This window comes from Dipodomys merriami, unplaced genomic scaffold, assembly GCF_024711535.1.
Source record: "Dipodomys merriami isolate MVZ:Mamm:240054 unplaced genomic scaffold, mDipMer1.0.p SCAF_103, whole genome shotgun sequence".
Taxonomy (NCBI): Eukaryota; Metazoa; Chordata; class Mammalia; order Rodentia; family Heteromyidae; genus Dipodomys; species Dipodomys merriami.
The window spans coordinates 4,206,514-4,227,142 of NW_027202305.1; the positions used below are offsets into that span (position 1 = coordinate 4,206,514).

The 20,629-nt window shown below is 51.4% G+C and overlaps 1 protein-coding gene across 3 annotated transcripts in view; it reads right to left on the minus strand.

Moving 5' to 3' along the window:
* The window catches only part of LOC138810355 (glutamate receptor ionotropic, kainate 4), a 301,458-nt gene that overhangs the window by 16,849 nt on the left and 263,980 nt on the right, over positions 1-20,629 (minus strand). For all 3 annotated transcript variants that reach the window (XM_069997405.1, XM_069997403.1, XM_069997414.1), the window contains 5 exons: positions 16,486-16,599; positions 6,937-7,046; positions 4,172-4,345; positions 2,094-2,259; positions 504-729 (listed from right to left, as the gene is read on the minus strand). In XM_069997405.1, the coding sequence (XP_069853506.1) occupies positions 504-729; positions 2,094-2,259; positions 4,172-4,345; positions 6,937-7,046; positions 16,486-16,599 (790 nt within the window). The remainder of the gene's footprint in view (positions 1-503; positions 730-2,093; positions 2,260-4,171; positions 4,346-6,936; positions 7,047-16,485; positions 16,600-20,629) is intronic.

Below are 20,629 nucleotides of genomic sequence, written 5' to 3' on the forward strand. Positions count from 1 at the left end.
GTGCATTTAAAAATTAGAATTAAGCCCGGTGCTTACAGGCTCACGCCTGTAAACCTAGCTACTCAAGAGACTAGACCAGGCAGGAAAGTCTGGGAGACTCTTAGATCCAATTAACCTCTAAAAAACCAAAAAATGGAGGTGTGGCTCAAGTGGTAGTATGCCAGCTTTGAGAGAAAAAGCTCAAGGATACTGCCCCTGGCTCTGAGTTTCAACACCAGCACCTGCTCTCTCTCTCACACACACACAAATTAGAATAGGGAATCAATTAAATAGCCAATCCACTAACTCTTAATACTTACAGGTTAAACCTGATTGCTATTAGTAGAAGTACATGGGTTAGTGTTTTTGTTAACCTTAAGCGTGCCAGCCTAAAGTCATGTGTTAAACTGGCTTGCAGACACAAGGGTTGTCGAATTCAATTCTGTGTCCAGTGGTTTTAAGGACCCTAGGCCTGCCTGGACCTGGATGGCAGCTACCCCGGGAGGGTGCTCCTCTCTGCATACCGACGGGCATGCCAATCCCATAGCCCTTGGTGTCCAGCAGGTCCCCGATCTGCGTGAGGTTGCAGTTCCGCTGCCGGTAATACTCATTCATGGTGGACTCCAGCAGGAAGGCGTAGTTGGAATTCAGCACCCGGGCGATCCCCTCCTCCGTGCTCTTCACGAACACGCTTGGCTGCTTGGAGTACATGTAATTCCACATGCGTTGGTAGGTCTGGTAGCGGGAATTCTGGGGGAAGAAAAGACGGAAGCAGGGTTGGGAACACAGAGAGGAACTGCTGCCTTCAAGAGGGACGGAATCGAAGCCTTAAAGTGCTGGCCCTTCTGCCTCTTGACCACCACCATCCTCAACTCCCCTGGCCCCGTTATTGTCAAGGACTTTTTCTCCTTAGTCATTGCTCAAGGTTTTTCCTGCCACTGATTCGTGGCAGAGGAGGATCTTGACTTGTGTCTTGTGCAGGAGACCAAGAGACCACAGGAGCTCAAGGCCCTGTGGCTTCTGCCTACGGGTTGGTCTTCGAGGGTCAACTTCCATTTTCTGGTACAAGAATTGATCCTGGTTGTGTCTCTCCATTGTCCCTCAGCGTGGGGCAGTGAGCTCAGGCTCGTTCAGGACTTATACAGCCATGCCACCTGAGGAAGCAGTGCAGCTGTTTTCTATCTACCTTAAACCCCAAACAGCCACATATTAGATGCTGGCTTCAGCTTTATCAATAGCAAGACAGAATTCCCCAGAGCCTATCCAGACTCCATGTTTACATGAAACTCTCCCTGGTCTCTGTGTCTACCAGCATGGAGACTTGTATGGAAAACAGAAAGCTGAAGGCCTTGGGCTTGCTTTATGTAGAAATCAGCTGCTTGGATATTAGGTTGGTTAGACACCGAAGAGCCCCAAGGGAAATCTACTTCCCTAGAAACCTTGGAGCATATGAAAACTACGATTCTGTGTGGCCTAGTTCTGTCAGCCTTGGTGATCAATCAGCTTGTCTGACAGAGACTTCTCTATTGTGGCAGGGCCTTCTCCTGAGCTTTGCAAGGAAATCCCCCAAAAGCCAAAGCATGCTATTTCAGATCTATCAGCTTGAAATGGATCATACCAGGTCCTATTATCTACTGTTTTGCCAACCTCAGACATTTGTGTATCAGTTTAACCCCACGTTGTCTAGGTACAATATATAACATTGAACTCACTACTTGAGATCTAAATGTGCATGGTAGCCCCTTCTTATAAAGTAATGGAAATACAACTACAGGTTTGGTTCCCAAGGAATGCACACATATATCCAAATGCACATAAAATAAACATGTGATTATTGCAATCAAAAGGAGAGTCCCACCATGATAAACCTAAAGTCATCTCAAGGACCAACAATTGTTCATGTACGGGACAAGCTGAGGGTAACCGGAAGTGGTTTAGGCCCTACTGGGGCTATTCTATGGCGTAGGAGGAGACTGTAGCCCCACTTGTGTCTCTAAACTAGATGCTCAAAGGAGAGGATGAGATGAGGAACGATGTTTTTATCTCCAGTGGACAAACATCTCGACTCCGTTCCACCCACACCCCCATGTCGGTGAGCAGCCACATGGGTTTACTTGGAAGAAAGTCATGCTGGAGCCTCCGTGAATGGTGCCGTACTCAATGGCGGTCTGGTCAGCCAGGTCATCCACCGACTCGATGGGCACGTCCATGCGCTGCACGGTCAGGAAGGCAGCCAGGTTGGCCGTGTAGGATGAGATGATGATCAGCGTGAAGGCCCACCTGGTCAGGAAAGACCGGGAAGTCATCACTGCCCTGGCACTGCCCAGCGTCTTGGCCCCCAAATCCAGTCCCACCGAGACAGAGGAGAAACCAGTGCCTCTCTCCCGAGGGAGTGTATGATGTCAACAGAAATGAATCGAGTTCGTGAAGGTTGCCCAAAAAGAAGACCACTGGTTCCCCTGTTTCAGTTTCTGAAAGGAAGTCACTGTTGGTTGTTATTTCAAAGATGTGTGGTCCACACACAGGACACAGTCTGGGGGACCATGGAAATGAGCTGGTGAAGGAGCTAAGGGTACCAGCCAGAGGGCTCTGTTCAGAGCTGGAGCCGGGCCTACTGCCCTGCCTCCTGGTGCTTACGCCAACATTCGGATGCACGTGGCCACATACTAAGTCCTGCCACGAGCTACCTCCACAACCCCCCATGACCCCTATCCCTCAGCGAGGCCAATCTCCTATCCTGATTTGATGGTGAGGAAACAATGATTTGCCAGGAAACGCATTGGTGAATTTTTATTGCAGAACTAGTTCTACAGATCTTAATGGCACAAAGTCTCGCTGAAAACAGACTGCTTCACCTTATCGTTGAACTGCTAACACGTTGGAATTTGAAAATACTCTTACAATGGCCATGTGGTCCTGGACTTGATCGCTTTATTAAGTTGCTAGAACTCATCAAAAATTAGAATAAGTTTGCAATGCAGGAAGCGTACAGGCTAAAGCCTTTAACAGGGTTTTTTTTTCGTTTTGTTTTGTTTTTTCACTTCGGTAGGTTAAGTAAGCTTTTCCCACTAGGCCAACAGTATGGATATGCATCTCAATTCTTTCATGGATAAGAAGGTGGACAGATCTATGAGCAAATTATGAAGAATCAGACTCTGATTCAGAGGGTCTGAATTCACAAGACAATGTCATGACGTAGACAGACATGGCCAGCCGACGCATTGCGGCTGGCAGCCTCCAGGTGGAATTTCCAGAGTAGGAAGCCCTACTGTCCCTTTTGCCATGTCCCCAGGAACTCCTGCAGGCCTCCTTCATGGGAGTGAAGCAACAGCGGTATGCGTACCAGAGAGCCGGGGCGGTCCCGCTCTGCCTGAGAGGTCGTAGGGAAAGCCGCTCTTCTCAGTGTATCTGTCTATAAATGGGAATTGTGTTTGCTCTGCTTCGCTTCACACTTGTGAGGTGTGTAGATCAACTCTAACTCAAAGATGGAAGCACCGTTTTTCCTTTTCCTTTAGTTTCAACCAACTGAGGAGGAAACGCTACTAAGCCCTAGACACATCGGAGTCCAAACCAACAGATGATTTTTAATAGATGATCCAAAACTCTTACTTTGCAGACCTGCCTCTCAGGCTTTATATGCTTCCCCTGCCCCCATATTCTCCCATCAGGAAATGGAATGGATGCAGCACTTTCATGTTTCCAAACAGCTTTCCCGCCCGCTGAATCATCTGCCCATCTCTGAGTGTGTAGGAGTTTCTATTTTCCACACCTACTGGACAGTGAGCCAGGAGGCCAGGCCTCAAGTCCCACCCTCCTCCTCTAGGGACTTCCTGGTAGACTCACATTTGCATACATCTGCATATGTCTGCCAGCTGTTTGCAGGACAAGAAGTTGCCTTTGCTTTGTTGTGCAGTCAGGGCTGGCTCCCTTAACTCCTCTTTGCACTGACTCTGCGCTGTGTCCAGACTCTACAGGCAGAGCACGGGGTAAGGTGGCCCCCAACTGTCTGAGCCGGCAGCCGGTCCCATAGGCCTATGCTAGCTTGATCTGTAAAAGGCTTTGGGGGCAGCCGGGCTGCTAAGTTCTCTGTCAACCAGCAGCCACGGTGGACTTCTTCAGGAACCCCCACGGTTCCCCATTTGGTCTGGTCCTGCCACCCCACCCCTTGCGGCCTGGTCCCGGGGGGGCTTACCAGACGCCGCTCACACAGCGGGTGGACAAGGCTCGGGGGGCGATGGTGGACCCCTGCTGCATGAAGCCGCCCACGGGAAACCAGAGGCTGTTGCCCAGGGAGTACTGGTTCACCAGGAGGTTGCATCGGCCCTGCGCGCACGGGTGCGGGCTGTACCACTCATAGGGCGTCAACCTGTGGGAGGAGAGGAGCAAGCTCCAGGGCTGAGAAGGCGGGCACAGGGAGCGGAGGCCCCAGAGAGGAGGCCCCCGAGAAGAGGCAGCTCTCCTTCCGGGCCTCACCCAGCTGGCCTGGTGGCTGGGGCTTGCCTTTTTCCCAAGCAAAAAGAGAAGGGGAGGGTTGTTGAACCAAGTTGGTGGCATTTTTCTTTCACCAAAGGAACATTCTTCCCTAATGAATTTTTTTTTTTTTTTTTTTGTCTGTCGTGGGTCTTGAACTCTGGGCCTGGGCGCTGTCCCTCAGCTCTTCAGCTGAAGGCTAACGCTCTACCACTTGAGCCACAGTGCTACTTCTGGTTTTCTGGCAGTTAATTGGAGATAAGAGTCTCACGAACTTCCTTGCCCGGGCTGGCTTTGAATTGCGATCCTCAGATCTCAGCCTCCTGAGTAGCTAGGATGACAGGTGTGAGCCACCAGCACCCAGCTACCCAATGCATTGTGATATGGACCTCCAACATCGAATCACTGGAGCCCCCTGACAGGAAGCAGAGAGGTTATGAGAAACCTAGGAAGTGACTTGTCTCTCGTCCCAAAGCCCTCAGACAGGGACCCCTAGGGCTTGAAAAGCCTTGTCCTCCTTCACAGTTCCCAACCTTCAGCCTTCATCAGAATTACCAAGGAGGCTCCTCTGCGGGCCTCTGGGCTGGCCCCGCCCCCAATCTACGCATTCCCAGGGGACAGGGGGCTGCCACTGCTTCCATGGCCACTCTGAGAGGCCTCAGCTCACACTCCTAAGATGCAGAGACACTGGGACCTGGGAGCTGAGACTTTCTCAGCTGGCTTGGGAATGGCTACTGAGACCTGTTGCTGCATACAGTTTTTCCTCTTTCAAATGAGTATGAGATTGGAATAGAGTAGGTCCAGATAAAAGGGTCTGGGGGCCGGGGGGGGGGGCTCTGGCTGTCTCCCAAACCTCTGGGAGTTTTCAGGAGCCTTTGCATTCCTCCACTGTAGAACAGAATATCCTGGGCTCAATATGGTTGAGTATGCTTGTGCGTACATGCGTGTGTGTGTATGTGTGTGTGAGTGTGTGTGAGGGAGAGATAATGAAGCGCTAAGATCCCTTTCCTGGCTGTAGAGGTGGATAGAAAACTATGCCCAGGGGCTGGAGCGAATTTCAGAGCCGTGGTGCCGGGCACATGCCGACAGCTTCCTGCAAGTGGTGGCAGACAGCACTGCGAAGTGGAGAGCGGAAGTGTCAGACAGCCTGCGAGCTCCGGCACCTCGCCAGCTGTCACTGACAACAGATCGTTGGCAGTGGCAATGCCTACGGGCCCCGGGGGGTAGGTGGCACCTCAGCCGCAAACGCAGAGCTGGAGAAGACTACCGGTTGGTGACCATGGCCGTTCTTTGCTGGGCGGCAGATGACGGTTTTGGATCTTGACCTCCATCTCTCTGGGAAGAGGTACCCACAGGGTGATTCAGCCCCATTGGGCAAGACAGGGGCTCACGGGGGCTTAGTACCCTGAGAGTCATCGGGGCTCTGGGCATGTTGCTGCCTCTGCTAAGTGGAGCAGGTGTCCCCTCCCCCCCCATCCATGAAAAGAACACACTGCCTGCAGAGAGAATGTGCTGGGGAGGGGGAACCCCGCTATCACTTGCAACCGAGTCCCTGCCAGACTTCTAGAAGCATTTCCTGAGCTGTTCTCTGCTCTCACCTAACGGGTGGTCCACTGCAGTAAGGTGAGCGATGTGAGGGAGCCACTAGGGATGGCTCTGCTCCTGGGGAGGGAGTCAGCGATCCCAAAGCTCAGGCTGGACCGATGGCCCGTAACAGGCTCAGAGACCAACAGCCACGGACATCAGTGGGAAGCCACAGGCTCGGGAGGCTCCTGGGCATCTCCCAGAGGGCTTGGGTCAGTCCCCAGCCTCTGGGGGACAGGGGAAGTGTATTCTCCCCAGTCTGTCCTGACTATGTGTCTCAGCTCAACCCTGATCATCCAGCGCCCTTGCCACTGACGTTTTCAAACAGGACAGCTGTGTTTTTGGGGGCCGATCCTGGCTCTGCAGAAGAGCATTCTCCCTGGCCGGTGTCACCGCAGCCTCGGGTCCCACCCCGCCCCTCTGGATTTGCGGGCTCTGTTTCTTGTCATTCAGCATTTTGTGGCAGGTCCTGGCAAGGACTGCTTCCAGGGCAGCCAAATGCACAGTGCTTAATCAGAGTGATTTTCCTACCACTTCACTCTCTCCCCTCTTTCCCAAGGCTCCTACACAAATGATGGGGAGAGGGGGGCAGGGAAGGTGGCTGGAGGGGGGGAGATGGAGACGGGCAAGGGGCAAGGGGCAGGGGTGCAGAAGCAAATTGAGACAAGTGTTCCTGTCTGGGTCATGCACATTAGGGATGGAACATGCAGCCAGATGGATGGGCAGTGTTAAGTCGACAGCTGGGCAGACAGCATTTCAGGTCCCGAGCTCCTCTCCCATCCTTCCCATTTGGCACCAAGGTCTTTTCAACTGCCCTCTCCTCCTCCCACCCCTGCCCCATGCAGTTCCCAGATGTGGACACGAGGTGGCGGTGTGAGGACAGGCACGGGGAGCAGAGAGTACCTAGCCACGAGGAAGAGGACGCAGCTGACAGCCAGATAGGCGAGAAGCATGAAGAGCCAGACGCCTGGAGAAAAGGGGTCCAGGAAGGAGAAATAGCCAGGTCTGCGACCCTAGAAATGGAAATGAAGACAAGATTCACTATGCACTGTCAGTCAAAATGGCTTAGGGCAGGGCAGGGCGTCTGGAGAGTATGGGTTTGGATCTAGATTTCTTTGGCTGATTGGGGATGAAGGTCTAGCGGGGGCTGCTCCGAACTCTGAGCTCACAGATTGGGTGGCGGACCAGTTCCTAGGAGAGGGAGGCTTGCATCCGACAAGTGCAGCAGCCCTGTCTACCCCTGCCGCACCATGGTATTCTTGGGGCAGCACGGATGGGCTCTGGAGCATCTCTGAGCTGCTGGGCATCTGACCTCGGCATCCCTCTTTGACCCATGCATCTTTCTCACAGCGTGCTAATGCCACAGGCATCTGGGATCTTTTCTTGCAAGGTCATCTCTCACACAGTGAGGCGTCCTCAGCAGGCCTGGAAACAGGCTGGGAAGGCATCTTCTCTTAGGTTTGTTTTATCAATGGAATAAACAGAGTTCGAAGCAGTCAAGAGGTTTCTTAGGTCACACAGCTGTCAAGTAGAAGACCTAGCACCCAAAGACTCATTGTCTTGACTTGAAGGCCAAGGGCCATCCCGGCCTCGCATGCGCGTGTGAGAACGCACCCACAGACGTGCGCCACCAGGGGATAGGGCCAGGGGCGGAGCCCGGGTGCCAAGTGCCCACCCTCGTTCACAGGAAAGCAAAGGGAATGAGCAGCACAGGTGAGGCATGTGCTCCATCTTTAGCTGTATGTTCTTGGGTAAGTCCCTGATCCTATCTAGCCTCAATTGGAATTGGACTAGATCATAAAAAATAAATCCCACGGGAGGTCCAAGGATCACAGAGCCCACAGACTGACTTTGTCTGTTCGGCAGTGTTTTTTAATAGTTCCCAGTATTGAACAATGAAGAGACTGCACAGGAAAATAAACACGTCTAGCTTTGTAAATGACCCGGTGATCTGACACACACAGAGTGGAGTGGTGGGCGCCATTGTAGATGAGGAGTGTTCTTCCCATCCCTGACCCAGGCCTCCGTCTTGTCCTTGGCTTGCCCTTTCCAAAACCATGAAACTACTGGGCCAGATGGTGCCAAGGACCGCTCAGAGTGGAAAACGCTACCATGTTATGGTCTCTGGATCCCAGGAGGTCCATGGAGGAGACTGGAAGTTGGTGTGAAGCTCAGGTATTCCACGAACAGGTAAGCCTTCAAGTTCAGGATTCTGTCCGTCATTGGAACAACTTACTATCAGTATCTAGGTATTTCATGCAAATACTAGAGAAAAAAAGCCAGTAATGGGAACCCCTTCTGCCAATGCTGCACTAAACTGATCTAGTAGCAGATTTCATAGGAGGTGAGATGTGACACCGCCGCTCCCAAGGCTGCACACGGAGCAGGTGGAGAGACACCGCTCTGCAGAGCCCTCCCCTGTCCACAGGGTCCCAGTCCTGGGTGGTTCCCCCTGCTCTTCTGGATGGCTTTCCATCCCTTCTCAAAGAATCCATTCCTTTCGCACCTGGGAAACGGATTTCCTTTCCCCCTCCAGACCACAGCTCAGGGGAGGCAAAGGATATCAACAGCTCACCCTCTGCCAGGAGTGGCGGGGAGAGGAGGGCATTTACTGGGGGCCTCATGGCCATTCAGCAACCCAGCAGCCACCTCTCAGGTGATCTCTCTGAAGCAGGTTTTTTTTCCCAGCGTGACTTGAGCTAGGGACGAGTCCAACGAAACCACCTGCAAGCATCGTCCCCGTGGTGCATGCATGTGTGCTGATCTGCACAGAATCTTGTGAAAATGCAAGCGTTTGAGGAAGGAAGCCCAGTCATCAAAGGAAGGGAACAGACATTTGGGCATGTCTGGTCCCACCATTATGTCAAATTTCTAACAGGAAACAAAGGACACAAGAGCAGTGGAATCAGAGGCCCTGGTGTGGTCAATCCAGTATTGATCACAGGCTGACCATGTCTTCTGCATCATACCAAGAGCCAGCAGCAGACACAGGAAGACAGAGCACCACAAACCCATTACAGAGAATCTGGAAGGAGACAAAGGGGCAGATCCTGCCAACAGACCTCCTGCAGTAGAAAGCACTAGCTTGGTCCATTCTGGGGGTCTTCCTTAGCCCCAGATGTTCTCTGGGCAAATGGACCTGAATTCTCTGTGCCCTGTCACTCGGGACTGTTTTTCCCTGTGTTTGAACTGTGAGATAGCGAGACGAAAACAACATCTTTTATTGTTGCTTTCTAAATCTGAAACCCCATTAGAGGTTCAATGCCAGAAATCTATACCTGATTATATCACAATGAGTGAAATCGAGGAAAATGACAGCCCTATTTAAAGCTGCCATATTTGGTTATAGGTGATAAGGGATGATACATAACCGTGGGGAAACAAAAAACACAATTGAGGAGACCCAGGTTATAAAACATTGCACAAACAAGGACCTAGACTTAAACACAGCTCCGCTAGGAACCTAACAGTCCTATTGTTGAGGCAACATCTGATCGCATATGTGATTGGCTGACGCCAGCCAGAGGAACAAGGGCCAGGCAGTCCATTGAGAGTTAGGCCTGGGCTTATGCCACCATGGCTTAGGCTGAGACGATGCAGAGGAGTCATATGTTCCTTGAGAGATTCTGCACACTGACCATTTTGCCTGTGTGGATGCTTTCGACTGCTTCCTTCCCAAAGGACACCTGAGATACTGGCACTTGAGAAAATCAGGTGTCACGTGCCACAGGCATTTTTCCCAAATAATAGCTTTTCTGGAAGTCCCAAAAGATGTACGATGGGGATACTTTTCTTCACTATGTTCTCTTGATTTCCAGACTTCATTTTCCCGGCTGACAGATGGAATAACTGAGACTCAGGGAGGGTAAGTGCATCGCTCAAATCGCTGGTGATGGTTTTGGTTTCTCTAGTGTTCATTCATCAAGCTGGGCCATCAGCATGCCATACTCCACGCGAATACCATCTGTACCAAGTCTTCCTCTCCTCTTAAATCGTTGCAACTTGCGCTCAGAAACTCCCTCGTCCATCCCAAGACTTCTCCCCAGTGTCCCCAGAATCTCCACCTCCTCGATCCTTCCAACCTCTTAAAGGACTTGTAAGTGTTATGGATTATTTATCTTCATCGTCATTTCTTCTGACTCTGGTATTTATGGGCATCTGTATTGATTTATACAATCAATATAACTGCTGACTGCAAGTTGGGTCTGTTCCTTCTGGTAAAACACAGCCACTTTGGAAGCAGATAATTGGTGTTTTATACATGTCTCTATGGAGAGATAGCCCTCGATCCATGCCCCAATGCCAGGGAGAGGTCAAGCGCTGCTGGTAGAATTGAAAATTAGATGGCAGTAGATGCCCGGGGCTTTGGGACCGAACTTCAGACTGACCACACCAGGATTAGCATCCTTGATGCTCTGTGGTGGAACAAGAAACCAAAGGCTGGCTACCAGCTGACTGTGATCGTGGCTGGGGGAAGTCCTTTGACTGACAGGGTCTTTATGACTTTCCATACAGCCGTGATGTATGCACTGAACTCCTCTTCCATGCAAAGAGCTTCTCTTGTCCTTAAGAACCTACTTGCAAACGTACTGACACTTCACTCCAGGTGAGGTAAAGTATTATTATCTTATAATAGGAATGAAATTGCTTTCTCCCAGTCAAGCCAGATGCATGGGGACACTGGAGCAGGTCAAGGACACGAAGTAGATTAAAACACAGACTGCAGCCACGCCGCTCAGGATGTCTTGGCTCTAACGCTTATAAGTGGTGTGATGCTGGGCCGAGTTATTTAATCTCTGTGTCTCTGTTTCTTTTTTTGCCACATGTGGGTAATAACAAAACCCCCACAGGGTTGTTTTGAGGACTGAATATGTTAACAGATAGCTACAGCTCTGTGTGCACATGCTTCTTTTCTGTCCAATGAAGAGGGAGAAGAGATGGCTTGGACACAGGAGGGAACTACCTTATGAAGTCCTGCAGTGGGTAAGAAATACCTTTTTTTTTTTTTTGGTCCTGTGGTGGCAGGTATTATGTCGGGGTTGATGGTGAATGCCCTCTGGCTAGAGTCGCTTTCTGTATATAACTCCTGGAGTTTCCAGGGGTTATAATTCATGCATCAAAAGAGCACTGCCGGACGCTCTAAGGAACCAATCAGGGCTACCGTAGACGTCTGTCTCGGAAAGATGGCTCCCGGGACACAGTTGCTGCAATCTTCAGAACTCTGTTCCGCCTCAATGTTTCCAAGTAAGTCACTGGCACAGTGGGCCAGGTGTGTGGCAAGTTCTCCCAGACTGGCACATGGGCAAGGGACATCGCCGTCACTTTTCAGACATGGAGTCCCGACGCTCACTCTTTCTCTCTAGGCCTCAGCCCAGCCTACAATAGCAATGACAGAGGGCTGTCGGTGTCTTCTGTGTGCTTTTGACGGTCTTCCAGACACAATGACAATGCCTAGAGGTTTCTAAAGAGCCTCCTGCCAGCGGTGGTCAGAGGTCCCCAGAATGCTTGCTGGGGCTGAAGAGGGAAGGAAACAGTCTCTCTGTGTCTCTTGGGAAAGGAGATTGAAGCGAGCATTTCTTACTCCACTCTTGGAGCATGCCCCCCCCAGCCCACCCACCGAGTTGTTTTGCATACATTGACTTAGCATGTACCCTAACGCTGACTCCAAGAGGAAATCGGAGGCAAGCAATTAGTGCCTCTCCACATTAAAAACACCCAGATGGTTTGTGGCCTATATAACCCATATGCTAGCATACATATTTTCACTTTGTGGGTTGGAAACCGCATGGGAGGAAACCCGAGTTCTTCTCTTGGCACTGACCTTGACTTGCAAGCTACTCAGCCCCCCAGTGCATTTTGTTTTATCAAATGGACCCCTACTATCCCATGAGAGGTGAACATGAGCATTACTAAAATAACGTTAAGACACCTGAAGCTTCTCAGGTCTCAATAAATAACTAATTTTAAAACAATTCCATATACAGGGACCCATATTTCCATTAGATGAGCTATCATGGTACTTAACTTTAAGGAATAGAATCCTATTCATTTTCTATTTCTTTATAACAGAGTATTAAGCAGCATTAGAAATGATTCACTGGTTTACTTAGCAATGCTCTCCATTTTCCTAGACAGTCTTTCTGAAATGAAACAGATCTTTGGAGAAAAAAAAAACCAAAACAAAACAGGTAATAAATGCAGCAATGGCATGCATTCATTAATTTACTGTTGGCATTTACTTCTTGCTCACTTTTTAATCACCGACTCATTTTTTTTTTTCATTTGCTTTTCTTGAGCAAGAAGACTCAAGCTGAGTTAAAGAAGAAAGCAGGATGTCTTTTGTTCATGAAAGGCGGAACGGGACAGAACTGCCAGAAATGGTATGTTTCTATTTTCCAGGGAACCTTGGATACTCTGACTGGTGTGGTATCCCCTAGCAGGGATCAGGGATTGTATCCTCAGAGGCTCCTGAAAGATCATCTCACGCATGGCAGAGACTGGCAAAGGCACTTTCCCAGGAAGACAGGAAGTTGGATGTGTTTGAGACATAGAGACAGAAAATCTGGCATCAACGCCACAGCACCGCGGCATGGCCTGCCCTCTCCCCACTGCCCTGACCCGGCTTGCAGTGCTCGGCTCCTTCACGATGAGCCTTACCCACCTGCCCGGCCACGGCTGAACTGACCCAGAGCCTGCGCGGGAAGTGCTTCATAAATCACCAGCTATTAGTCAACAGACAAATACCTTCCACATCCACCCAGCCTCTCCGAAGAAGCCGGCACTAAATTATTCAGATGAGATTTATTCACAGGGAGGGAATTCTCTGGGCCAAGTGTTGAATCCCAGGTCGGCTTGTGGTGTACCCAGAATGATTCCTTGCCACGCCAGTCAGGCTGTGCTACAGGAATACACACTTATTTTACTATTAGTCTGAGCAAAACATCATTAGGCAAATTGCTGCGGCAGGGAGGAAAAAAGGACAGAAAATGACATGATCTACTCTAATGTCAAATACAACTTCTTCTTTTTTTTTTGTTTTTCTCTGCTCTTCTTTCTCCTCTACTCATATACAACTGAGAGCCTCACTGTCTGCATCAATACCATAAATCCCTCAAACGCAAAATGCCCTGGGAGATATACCATTATATTAAATGCTAACCTTCCCAGTAAGGAAGAAATAAGTTAATTTGCCAGGGACATCAAGAGTCTTGAACTTCAGAGGTCCTATCACTCAGCTCTCATCCTTGGAGCAAACACCACAAGAAGTTCTGGATTCGAAAGGCTGGGCTACTGGCGCAGTTGTAGAAGCACACCTGGCCCCAGCCAGGGATCGCAACGCGTTCTCAGTGGATGTGACACTGTAGGCAGGATGAGAGCCACTGGAGAGCGAGCAAGTGAGCAAGCGATGAGTTTCGGTGGCAGCTATGGCCTGGCCTGAGCAGAAGAGGTACCTGGTCTCCCTGGTCCCAGCTCTTTTTGTTCTCAAGATCAATGTGGGTGAGTGACAGGGGGAAAACACGCCAATCTATTCTTAGATGCTAACGCTGCAGGGCTTGCTAACAGAAACCTTGGTTCTTGGGGCTTAGTGCGGTTCAGGTAGGGGAAAAGATGGGGCGCATTGACCACAGAGTCCTTTATGACTCTTGTTCACCTCGGTCCTCTTTCTCCTTCCTCTCTCCCTTTCTCTCCTTCCCTTTCTTGCTTTACAAAGTACACAGATCGCCAGTAGTGAATGCCAAAGCCAGGCTCCTTGGCCAGCCTGCTCAGGGAGTAAGTGGTAAACAGAGAAAGATGCTATTCTTGTGCTGGTCCTACAGACTCCTTGAGCAGAAACAGATTATCTCCTGATGACGGGAAGGAGACTAGTTCCTATTCCACTCTTGATAACCCATGTTCACGACAGATAATCTTAGATGGTGGGAAATTCACAAGTTATCTCTTGCCAGCTTTAGGTTTCAGAGATGCACTGAGGGAGACCCTGAAATCAATTCCTGTACCACACAAAATATAAATAAATAAACAAATAACTCCTGTGTGTTAACTTCTCTTGCACATGGATTTAATCATCACTGGATGCTCATTTTTGGTAACAGGGAGTCATCCATCAGGTGATCTGACATAAAGCTAGGTCCTTCTAAGGTATAAATGACATCAAAGTAACCATGCTTTTGTTGAAAGATGGCCATCGAGCAGAGAAAACTCATGACATAATGAACACCCTTCACTTACTGTCATTAACTGGGCACTGTCATATTAACTCCTCTAAGTCACCTTAGATTTAAGCCCCGGCGATCTCTGCCTGTCTAGACCTTCGCATTAGCCATTCTGCTAAGACGTCTGCGTCAGATATAGTGGGGCTCATTTCCGACTCGTTTTCACCTGATCTCCTCTGCGTTAGTCAGTTCAGGTTTGTTCTCTCCCGAGCTGACTTTTTGATACTTTCGAAGCACAGTGCCTCACACACAGAATGCACTCGATAAATATTTGTTGAATAAATGCATAAACTGTCAGTCGTGCTCAGCGTAAACTGCTCATGCCAGCACTCATTTTTCACTCCGTTTGGCTCCGTTATAAATCAGATCTGAGCAGCTACGTGGCATATCGGGGCCTCCAAGAGGAGCCCAGAGAAAGGAAGGAGTCCTGACAAGCCTGGAGGCCATACAACCCAGTGGGCGAGGAATCTCTGTCTATAGCTATCTACATCCATCCCCCTTTCTCTCTCTCTCTCTCTCTATGTATATATGTAAATGTATGTCCATCCATCACTCTATCACTTACCTATCATCACTTTATCCATCACTCTATCACTCTGTCTATGCATCTATCTATCTATCTATCTATCTATCTATCTATCTATCTATCTATCTATCTATCTATCTATCTATCTATTTATCTATCTATCTATCTATCTATCCATCTATCTAGGAATTGGCTCACATGATTATGGGAGCTGGTAAGTTCAAAATGGCAGCAGGCTGGAAACTCAGGCAGAATCTGTTCCGGCCATGGGAAGAACTCCTCTTCGAAGAAACCTGAGCATTTTCTCTTATAGCCCTCACCTGCCTGGAGAAGGCCCACTCACCATCTTGAGGATAATCTCTTTCCTTGAAGTCAATGCAGGATAGACACTAGTCATCTCCAAAATACCTTCATCGTGGCAACTAGACTAGTGGCTGACTTAGCCTAGACAAGTTGGCCCCAAACTTAATATCCTGGGAAGGACACAAGGGAGTATAGACGGGTGTGGGTTGGTGGCTGATAGGAACCACTGGGCCTAGGTGCCCAGGTGGAGACTTGGGGTGTAGGTGTGGCCAGCAATGCTACTCAGGGCCGAGGTGGCCCAGACACGGAGAAGCCCGAGAGCAGATGTTGTCGGTGGGCAGAGTGACAACCGTCAGCTGCTCCAGCCCCATGGCTGCAGACAGCCAGCAGCCAGGCTGCAGCTTGCTCTGTGCTGATCAAGACATCCAGGCCCGAGCCTGCTTGTGGGTGTGCAGCCGGCCATGGCCGGGAAGCCTGGAGAAAGGCTGTGTGTTCTGGTGCCCTTGGACTGCCCTCAGGCAGGGTGGGTGGTGAGAGGTGGGAGGCAGTGGCTGGGGAACTGCCCAGTGAGCGCAGAAGTAACCAGGGCCCAGACCACCGTTCCAGAGCCAGGAGGCTGGACACCAGGCCCTGCCCTGCACGAGTACAAGCGGGCCTCGAGTGCCCTACAGAATGAGTCAGAACTGGTAAGATGAATAAACGAGGAGAAGTCAGCCATGATTAACTAACAACAGAACAATGACCTCCTGGGTGAAGGCCACTTTCTCCCCTACTCTCTCCTCCCCCCCGCCCCAAACCCAGCTCCATCCTCAGCTGCTGGTGGTGCGTTCTCATAGACTCATTTTGACAGTCACTCTGGCCAACCTAGCTAGACATAGCTTCCCCTATTCTTTTAATTTTTACGAGGGAATGCAACAGGCTAGGTCTAGCTGGAATTAATTAGATCTGCTCTGTAGGGCTCAGAACAAACAATCAAAAAAAGGAGGAGTCTGCAATCCCCGATCACATACATGGCCAGGGAGAGAAGCATGGGCTGGGCAGCAGGGACATCCTGGAGCGTGTGGGGAAGACTTACGGGCACGGGGGTCCTGTCTCTAGAAGGAAGCCAAGCGATCAGAGAGGTCAGTCACCACCCCGCGGGCCGCCAAGCATGACCCATCCTGCTTGCCTATTCCCGTGCAGATGAAGAAGCAAAGTGTACCAGCACACTCGCAAGTACAGCTTTTTCCAGCCCTCCTCTCCACACGTTCTCACGGCGGATGGGGAGGGAAAAAAAAAATAGCCCAACACATTTGCATTGAAGTCTTGAAATCCAAATATTTCTGTGAGTCATTCATTATTACCATAAAACGCAGTGTTTGCATGCAAATAACTTTAATGACATAACTGCTCATAAAATCAGTCTCTTACCATATGAACTCGGTAAAGAATGCTAATCCCCAGCGTCATGAAGGGTTTGGAGAAATCGATCACCTTCTCCCGTTCGGAAGTGATGGTGAGGCCGGCCACGGCCAGGTCTGCTTTCTGCGAGGAACAGAGAAAACGCATCAGCCTGTGGTTGTGTGCGGCGAGGGCGCAGCGTCTGGGACCCAGGGCACCCTGCTGAGGAGCAGGGACTGCAGCCGGCTGGCCTGGCCTCTGCTGACAGACCAGCAGAGCTCACATCTGAAGGGTCACGCTGGGAAGGAGGATGAGATGGCTCTCTTGGGACACGGGTGATGGAAGTGGGAGGGACCAGCATGTTGAGACCCAGTCTCAAATGTCCTGGGGTAGCAGTAGGGGAGGGGGGAGGGCAGGGGGCAGCCTGCAGCCTCCTGGGGTCTCCAGATTGAAGCCTCTTATTGCAGCATAATTGTTGGCTTCCTTGGTCTGACTTTGCTGGGGCCTGGGTGGTAAGGTACTGGGGGGGGGGGGATAAAATGCTGGCGCCTCAGAAAGGAGAAGCCACAGTTATTTCCCATGGAGGAGATGGAAACTAAGGAGAAGAGCTTGGATATCAGGGTGACAAGGCTGGCCCCAGCCTTGCCAGAACTGGGGCTGGGATTCTGGCCTCCTGGCTGCCGGCCACTTAGAGGGCAGGAGAGGTGGCAGACGAGGAGGAATCACGAAGGGCCTCGTCTCTGCTGCAGGGTCTGTGAACAGCCAGGCTTTGTGGTGAAGGGCCTCCTGGCCCCCTTCTTTGCCTCCTGCTCGCACACCCCAAGTGCCCACTTCTGATGGGATTCTGGCCTGGAAAACCATGGCAAAGAAACCAGGGGTGGACATGCTGGGCCTCAGCCGCTCCCAAGGAAATAACGATTCCCGAACAGGAAGGATGGACTCTAGTGGCAGATTGCGGTGTCGTCTACCTCTCAACCCCAGTCCTCCATTTTCAACTCATGCCCGGCTCCTAAATCAATCATGTGATCCAACACAGGCGAACAAAGCCTTGGAAAGTCAAGCGGCCCTTACAAGAAATACATTCAGATAACGTTTTTCATAAAGAAGGGAAGCCGTGAGGGGCTCTTTCTGCATTACTCCAAACGAGGGCTCATGTCTGTCCTCCAGGGAGAAGGGCGGCAGAGGGGCTGATGCCAAGCCCATCAGCCCCTTCATTTGCGGGGGGCTTCCTAGAGGGTTTCTCTTAGAACCTCAGCTTCTCAGATGCTGGCACTGACTGTGAGCCCACAGAAGTACGCAGCAACACAAGTGAACACAATGCCACCCAGCAGGGTGGTGCCAGGCCTGGAGGACCAGGGTGCCACAGTCTGGAGTCAGCGGAGCCTGAGACCCATGGGCAGGAAAGGAAGTGGAAAAACATGAATATCCCTACTAATCAGGAGGCCCCAGGGAGGAGGACTGAGATCTGAGGCCTGCTTTTTTTGTGGGGGAAGGGCATGAGACTCTGAGATAACTTACGAAGAAAAAAAAAAAGGTGTGTGCGTAGGGGGAAGGTGGAGGGGGGGTAACAGTTGGTACAGTACTTGCCTAACAAGCACGAGGCCTTGAGTCTGAATCCCCGTATTGCAAAAGCAAACAAAAACACACCAAAAAAGAGTAACAAAAATGGAAAGGAAGGAACTGAAGGAAAGGTTAAGAAAATCAAAACATAAAATAGCATTAACAAATGTTACACATAGCATCTGGTCCCTTCTCTGGTGATCTATTTATTTATGTTTTCAGGATCCAAATCAATTAGGCAAGTAAACACTGTCCTCAAACTTCCTTCTCCCACACTCAGCTTTCCTCTACAAAGGGCAAACTTCGGATTGGAATTTGGAGATCATTTTATGAGTTTATAGAAGTTGGCCAACAATGAGAGTATGCATGCCAAAACAATTCCATATGTCCAGATGGAGAAAGGGGGGGGGTGCTAGAAACGGGCTGGATCCTATGATCCTGTGACTGGGGTCCTTCCCTGACACAGGCGGATGAGATGCCGACAGGCTCTGGGCCAGCGTGAACCCCACTCAGAGAGGCACACACATCTCCACACTGCGCGAAATGAGATTCGCTGTCCGTGCTGGGGGGTCTCACCCGACTGATTCTGATCCCAGGGCTCTCGCTCCATCCCTGGTTCCCGGGCCTGCGAAGGGGCAGCGAGGAGCTTGCATTTAGAAACCGTGGAAGTTTGGTGGGTTTTGTTGTTGTTGGATTTTTTTTTTTTTTTTTTACATTTAATTGACTCAGCATAGAAGAGTAATTATCTCCCTTGGTTTCAGTGCACCCCGGGGTGTCTGTAACAATCACACAGAATCAGACTATTCCTGAACATGTGCACTCATTTTCTTTTACCTTAGTTAAAAAGACATTATGCCATACAGCCGCAAAAGCCCCGGGGCTGGGGCTGAAAGAGCGCTAGCAATGGCTGGCGCTATGGAAACCCATCCAACGCCTTCAGCCCCCTGGTCCACTCGCTGGGATGGCACTGCTGACCAGGGGAACGTGCGGCGGACGGGACACCAGTGGTTTTGTGCTGTCAGAGCTCCCAACCCTCTGGAATGGTGTCTGGAGTTGTATCATGAAGGAGCTCAACTGGAGTTTGCTAATCTGGTTTCCAGCTAAAAGACCTCCCCGGCCCTGCCCAGCCCTGCCTGGCCCAGTTCAGCCCTGTCCGGTCCTGTCCAGCCCTGCCCAGCCCTGTCCGGCTCTGTCTGGCCCTGCCCAGCCCTGCCTGGCCCAGTCCAGCCCTGTCCGGTCCAGCCCTGCCCGGCCCTGTCCGGCCCTGCCCAGCCCTGCCTGGCCCTGTCCAGCCCCGTCTGGCCCTCCCCAGCCCTGCCTGGCTGGAGGCCACAGCACTTCGCTTCCCATCATCAGGGCCCTATCTGCTTGCAAAGACGGCAGCATTCAGCAGCAGGGCGCAGACGCACAAGGAGAATGGCGCGCGGCTACCCCAGGCAGGCAGCGCACTTTAGGGGGACCCATGCAGAGGGACCCCGTGAGGAGCTCGGCACTGAACCCTGGGACTAGGAATCTAGAAGCACCTAAGACACCGGCAGCACGGCCGGGCAGGGTCTGCCGGGAGACGGGGAAAGCTGGAGCTCTGCACACCTCCCTCGTCCCTGGTGGTGACACGGGTGTGCTCTGGCATGGGGTATGACCCTGGGGTCCCTGGTGGTGACACGGGTGTGCTCTGGCACGGGGGTATGACCCTGGTGACGATGATGGACGGGGACATTGGTGATCATGTCCACACAGGCCTCCGGAGGTGATGTCTGGCTGGCGGTGAGCTGGCGGCGGGTCTGGAGGGGTCCAGAAGCTCACTGCGCCCGGGTTCAGTCCCTTCCTGCCCCCAGCTCACATGTCTCTTCCTTCCCAGCATTTTACGCTCTCCCCGGCCCATGCCCAGCTTCTCCTGGCCCCTCTGGCCGCCCCTCCTCGGGGTGGCCCCCTCTCCTTTGCCAGCGCTGCGTCCACCTGTCTGGTTTCACCGCTGCTGGGGCTCAAAGCGCCTCCACTATTTTTTTCCCTTTCTTTTCTTTTTGCTGCCATTTATTTAACTCCGTAATTGTGTTATTTAACTCTGGAAAGCTCTGGGAGGCTCCATCAGAATGAGGAAACGCGACACAGAACAGGATTGTACTGTGCATCCCTGGAAGCCTTCATTCGAGGTAATTGTCTCCCGAGAGCCGGAGTTATTGCAGTCGCTGACAGGACGCGGGGCAGTGACAGGCCGGGCCGGGGGCGGGGCGGGGATGACTCGCGGATGCCAGGCAAGTCAGGCTTGCCCTGGGAGCGGGGAGGATTTGGGCCCAGGTGGCACTGGTGCGCCGAGCCGGGGGGAGAGGTGTGCAGGGGCGGGTGCCATGCTGAGTCTGGCCTGGCCTGTGGGCACTCAAGGCGGTAGCAGATGCCTGCAGAAGCCCTGGCCCTCCTCTTCAGTGCTCTCTGCCACCTGGAGTCCCTTTCTGTCTCCATCCTGCACCAGCCCCAGGGAAAACAAACACAGGCAGGGCCCAGTGTCCTGAGAGGGAGGTGGACACAAACTGTCAAAATATACCGCCTGTGTCTGTGATTGGAAGAGGTCAGAGCGGAGTTGGACAGAGTCGGGGTGTGTGGGGGGCCCTGGAGCCCT